At 49.9% G+C, this 6,028-nt stretch overlaps 1 protein-coding gene across 1 annotated transcript in view; it reads right to left on the bottom strand.

Moving 5' to 3' along the window:
* Nucleotides 1–2,837, bottom strand: part of MTX3 (metaxin 3) — an 18,164-nt gene extending 15,327 nt beyond the window's left edge. Inside the window, 2 exon segments of the mRNA XM_010005420.1 lie at nt 1,159–1,361; nt 2,535–2,837. Of these exon segments, the coding sequence (XP_010003722.1) occupies nt 1,159–1,361; nt 2,535–2,837 (506 nt within the window).
* Between the last annotated feature and the right edge of the window lie 3,191 nt (nt 2,838–6,028).

Raw genomic sequence — 6,028 nt, 5'->3', positions numbered from 1 at the left:
CTTCCCTGCCATGGGGTTCCCCTTTCCTTTGTGAGCAGAAAGCATGAGATGTGGGGGTGGCCTGCCTGATGGATGGTTTCACATGGGCATGATAGAAACTGGTTGCATAGATGCTTAGCCCCAGGTGGATGCTCGTCTCCCTGCTCCCTTTTTCCTGTGCATTCTTAACATCAGGAATGCAGAGACTAGAGTTTCATGGAGTATCACAGAATCATAGAATGGTTTGGGTTGGAAGGGACCTTAAAGATCATCTAGATCAAGCCCCCTGCCCATGCAGGGACACCTTCCACTAGATCAGGTTGCTCAGAGCCCCATCTAACCTGGCCTTGAACACTTCCGGGGACTGGGACTTCTACAACATCCCTGGACAACCTGTTCCAGTGTCTCACCATGCTCACACTGAAATTTTCTTCCTAATGTCTAACCTAAATATCTCCTCTTGCAGTTTTGATCCATTACCCCTTGTCCTCTCGCTACAAGTGGTAAAAAGCCCCTCCCCAGCTTTCCTGTAGGCCCCCTTCAGATACTGGAAGGCTACTAGAAGGTCTTCCTGAAGCCTTCTCTTAGCCAGGCTGAACAATCCCAACTCCTTCAGCATGTCTCCATAGCAGAGGTGCTCCAGCCCTCTCATCATCTCCATGGCCCTCCTCCGGACTCGCTTCAGCAGCTCCATGTCTTTCATGTGTTGGGGACTCCATAACTGGACACGGCACTGCAGGTCAGGTCTTACCAGCATGGAGTAGAGAGGCAGAATCCCTCAACCTCAACCTGCTGGCCCCTTTGCTGGTGATGCAGCCCAGGACACAGTTGGTTTTCTGGGCTGTAAGCACACATTGCCAGCTCATGTTGAGCTTCTCATCAAGCAACATTCCCAAGCTCTTTACTTCAGGGCTGTTCTCTGTCCATTCTCCACTCAGTCTGTATTTGTGCTTGGGATTGCCCCAACCCAGGTGCAGGACCTTGCTCTGGGCATTGTTGAACTTAATAAGTTGACACAGGCCCTCCCCTCCAGTCTGTCCTGGTCCCTCTGGATGGCCTCCCTTCTCTCCACTGTGCTGACCACACCACAGTTTGGGCTCCTCAGCAAATTTCCTGAGGGTGCACTCAGTCCCACTGTCACCAACAAAGATGTTAAAAAGCACCTCTCCCAGTACCCACCTCTGAGGAACATCACTTGTGACTGATCTCCACTTGGACATCAAAGCATTGACCAGTACTCTCTGGATGGGACCATCCAACCAGTTCCTTATCCGCCACAACACTCCACCCATGAAACCAAGCCTCCCCAATGCAGAGAGGAGGATGTTGTGGGGGACCATGTCAAAGGCCTTATGGAAGTCCAGAGAGATGACATCTGGCCTCTGCCATAAGGAGGGGGTAAATGAGACACCATGTAGATACAACACACCTAAATCTTACCAGGCTGGGTGTGTGGTAAAGATGCAGGCAGAAAGAGGCAGGCAGCTCTCACATGCTTGCTCTGGATACTCTGAGTGGTACCTTTCCTGCCAAAGATGATCTAAAACCAAAAAGATAGAGCTTATTGTCCTAAGGACCCATGAAGGATTAATATGACCTCATGAGATGACCAAATGTTCCTTGAAAAGTACAATCCTATCAAAGAGAAAGTAAAAGCCAGTGAAGCCTGTCTTGTCCCACTAAATGCTTAGGAAGAGGCCTGAGTTGCCTTTCTCCTGACAAAATGTCACCACAGTGAAAACAGTCCTCTTGGAGGTGGCAGCTGGAGATTGCAGTAGTGGGAGGAGGGCAGCACCCTGACTTGGTAGGGGGGTGACACAAGGATTTGCTCAGTGCATCCTCAGGGTGGCAGAGGAAGCACAGCAGGTTTTCCATCAGCTGCTCCCATGTGCACGTCCACTTCAGCTCCACATGGATGCAGGAGGCTCTTGCCAGCATCTCCTCCATGGTGCCCAGCTCCAGGAGGAAGGCATGCCCACAGAGGTGCTGCAGGGGCACAAGCAGGTGCTAGAAAGCATCATCCTCATAGGGGTGCCAACCTTTGAAGGCTGTGCCCTCCTTCATGGCTGGCTGCAGCAACAGGAAGAAACAATTTGGTGAGAGCACTGGGAAGACACAGAGGACGTTGCCCACCAGATCCTCCACCACCTGGCTTCTGTAGACCAGCTTCTACACTGGACACTGGGTGATGCACTTGCAGGAGTGCCTGAAGGGCAGCGCCAACAAAGATGTTAAATAGAACCTATCCCAGTACTTATTCCTGAGGAACTCCACTCGTGACTGATCTCCACTTTGACATTGAGCCCTTGACCACTACTCTCTGGATGTGATCATCCAGCCATTTCCTTATCCACTGAGTCGTCCATTCGTCAAGCTCCTCAATTTAGAGACAAAGATGTTGTACAGGACAGCATCAAATTCTTTACACAAGTCCAGGAAGATGACATCAGTTGCTTTTCCTTTGTTCACCCTGCTGTAGCCCCGTCATAGAAGACCACCAGATTTATCAGGCACAATTTGCCCTTAACAAAAACATGTTGGCTGTTACTAATCACCTCCTTGTTTTCCATGTGCCTTAGCAGAGTTTCCAGGAGGATCTCCTCCGTGATCTTGCTGGGCACAGAAGTGAGACTGATTGGCCTGTAGTTGCCCAGATCTTCTTTTTTTCCCCTTGTAAAAATGGAGGTGATGATTCCCCTTTTCCAGTCACTATACTGCCGTGACTTCTCAGATATGATGGATATGGGCGTAGCAACTTCATCTGCCAATTCCCTTAGGACCTCTGGATGTACTTCATCAGGTCCATGGACTTGTGGACCTCCAAATTCCTTAGATGGTCCTGAACCTGTTCTGGCCATGCTGTGGGTGGTTCTTCATTCTCCCAGTCCCTGCCTTTGTCTTCCGTGTCTTGGTCAGTTTGGCTTGAGCACTTACGGATAAGACTGAGGCAAAAAAGTAATTAAGCGCTTCAGCCTTCTCCATATCTCACGTAAGCAGGTCTCCCATCTCCTTCTGGAGAGGACCCACATTTCCCTTAGTCTTTCCTTTTATCACTACATACATGTAGAAGCTTTTCTTGTTGCCCCTAATGTCCCAGGCCAGGTGGCATTCTCTCAGGGCTTTTGCTTGTCTAACCTGGTCCTTGGCTCCTCGGATAATTTCTCTCTGTTCCTCCCAGGCTACCTCTCCTTGCTTCCACCCCCTGTAGTCTTCCTTTTAGTGTTTGAGTATGCCTAGGAATTCCTTCTTCATCCATGTAGGCCTCCTGGTGGTTTTGCCTCACTTCCTTTTTTTTGGAACACATCGTTCCTCAGCTTGGAGAAGTTTCCTGAGCCCCTCTTACTCTGCAGAGCTTTATGCCATGTCCTCTACTAAGCAGGTCCCTAAAGAGGCTGACATCTACTCTCCTGAAGTCCATGGCAGCAAGTTTGCTGTGCACCCTCCTCACTGCCCTGAAGATTTTGAACTCCACCATTTAATGGTCACTGCAGCCAAGGCAACCTCCTGGTTGGTGGGAACAAGGTTCAGTATAGTACTTAGCTGGCTCAGGCCAAGATCTGCCTCAAGGGTTTTTCTGGGGGAGCCAAGAGGGCTGTGCTGCTTGCAGGGGAGCACAGTGGGCACCTGCTGTCCCCCCTTCCCTGAATGACTTCAGTCCCCATGTAACCAGCACCACTCCTGAGGCTGGTGTGCCCTGGAGAAGCAGCTGCCTCCAAGCCACCTTCTCACCCCTGGATGGGGTCAAAAAAGAAAAATCTCAGAGAGATTTGTTCTCAGAGAGCAAGGGAAGGACAGCAGAAGAGCCACCCTAGGGCATGCCCTTGGCCTGGCTGGCCCCTGTGAGCCCTACTGACCTCCTGCCTTCCTGCACGCACAGCATTCCCCTGTGGTACAGCTTCTGCACGAAGAATCCATCTGAAGTTGGGGAGGATGCTTTGAAAATTCTGGGCTGAGACAAGGTGCCGCAGACTTGGTGGGGCTCCTGCACCTGAATCTCCACAGATGCTTTCTTCAGCCTAGCTGGTGATGCTGGGATGCAGCCCAACAAGCCCTTATGCTTCTTTTGCCTGGGTCATGGGGAGTATACTCCATGGGAAAGAATTTTCTCAAGCAATTCTGATTTGATGAAGTTTCCTTTGGAGAAAAATGTGGAACAGAAGCAGTCACTCCACCCTGAATAAACCAAACCTGACTGGTGTTGTTCTGCAGGACTTCTGCAAGAACAAAGTCCTGCCACAGAGACACCTCATCCCCACCATCCTGTGCTGGGTCCCCCAGTTTGCCATTGTGGAGAACTGTCCTCCACAGCCAGGCATCTCGTCCTGCCCATGGAGAAGGACAGGACACCTGTCCCTAAGGGCTGCTCTCAGAAATCAAGGCTTTCTAATGAGAAAGAGAAAACATCAAATCTGGCCAGGATCCCTGGGGGGAACAGAGCTCAAGGTTCAGAGCAGAACTGTGCCCAACAGCAGCTCCTGATGCTCTCTTCATGCCAAAGCTAGCCTGAAAACTCAAAACCGAGCACGGGAAGACTAGGAAGAAGGAAACAAAACCAAAAAAGGGGGGAAGAAAAAAGAAAACAAACCACATCCTACTTACCACCAGCTTGGCAAGTATGACTTCCAGCTCCTTTGCTGGTGGCATGGGCAGCACGGGCCCCATGGTCTGCAGGGCAAACCTGCTGTCATTGTGGAGCTGGGACATGATCTCAGAGTGGTCACTACTATGAAAGCAGCAAAAGATGCAGCCCTGACTGCTCCTCTTTGTTGGGGCCATGGCCAAAATCCTGTGCTTCCCTCCCTCCTAGGCACTAAATCTTGAAGGGAAGAGAAGAGAGGAGGCTAGAGCAGCTGCCCTGCAGCTGTTGCAGGATGCTCTGCCTCAGTGGGAAAAAGACTCAACATTCACTCTACTCTGTGTATCCTCTGGTGTAAAACAGCTACCAGATATGCTAGAAGTTGACACTGTACTTTGGTGTAGCAAAATACTCTGGAGCAGCTGGATCCAGACAGGGAGAAAAAATAGATAACTGATAAAGAAAGAGCCAGTGTTTTTATAAGATACAAGTATATTCCTAAGACAGAAGGATCCCTGAGAAAGGAGAGGAGGTTTGGCTAAGCCATGGATAAGTGACAGTCAGTCACTTTATCCTATAAAGGCCCAGTCCCATTCTCCATCAGGGAGATCCTGACACACTTTCCTCGTGAGGTGTGTTTGATACTCCCCCGCCAAGCGGGGACACCCCTCGAGCAGTGACTCCTCAGAGGTAGCTGCCCCGTGGTCATCAGGTAGCGCAAGTGGCATCATTCCCTATTTAATTATTAACCTATCTTGAACTATTGCTTTAACATATTGTTTTAAAATACTGCTTCAATTTCTAGTAAATGCCACTTAATAAGGAGCTGTTGATCACATGGTTGACTTGGTGTAGTAGAGATATTGATTTATGTCCTTTAGCCTAATCACATCATTATTATAATTCATAATAAAATTTTGCTTTGTGTGTACATACACTCTGGTCATCCTAAACCCATACAGAACAGGAATGCTGGTCTAGGGCAGCACCTCACCTTGGACATTGAAGGATGGGGGAGCTCACCATCACCCCTCCAAAAACTTGGCTATAGCATATGATGATGATGCTTACCTGGGTATAAAGCACTCTAACAACACTTTTCAGGCTGACAGGGAGCTCAAATTCTTCTGGAATGTATGCTCCCTGCCTTGTGCCATGCCCAGGTGGGACTGCTTTTAAAATGGTCATAATTCTTGCTCTTAACAAGCAGCTGGAGAAAACTGTGCAAGGAGCCAGTAGTTCTGGCACTCCAAGTAGGATGGGTTTTTCATGGTTTGAGACTAGGTTTTAGCAGCATCCCAGCCACAGGAAAGGTCCTCAAACACTCTCATGAGGCTCCAGCCAGCATCCCGACAGGTGTCCATTTTTCTGGATCTCGATAAGACCTTCTCCTCTGCCCGGGCTCAGACCGACGTGGGGCTCAGGCCCCGACACTTGGCTCTCTCCTGGCCCCCCCACGGCCGCTCGGCCAAG

Source organism: Chaetura pelagica, unplaced genomic scaffold (assembly GCF_000747805.2).
Source record: "Chaetura pelagica isolate M959 unplaced genomic scaffold, ChaPel_1.0 scaffold37, whole genome shotgun sequence".
Taxonomy (NCBI): Eukaryota; Metazoa; Chordata; class Aves; order Apodiformes; family Apodidae; genus Chaetura; species Chaetura pelagica.
This window is presented reverse-complemented; position numbering and strand designations above follow the sequence as displayed.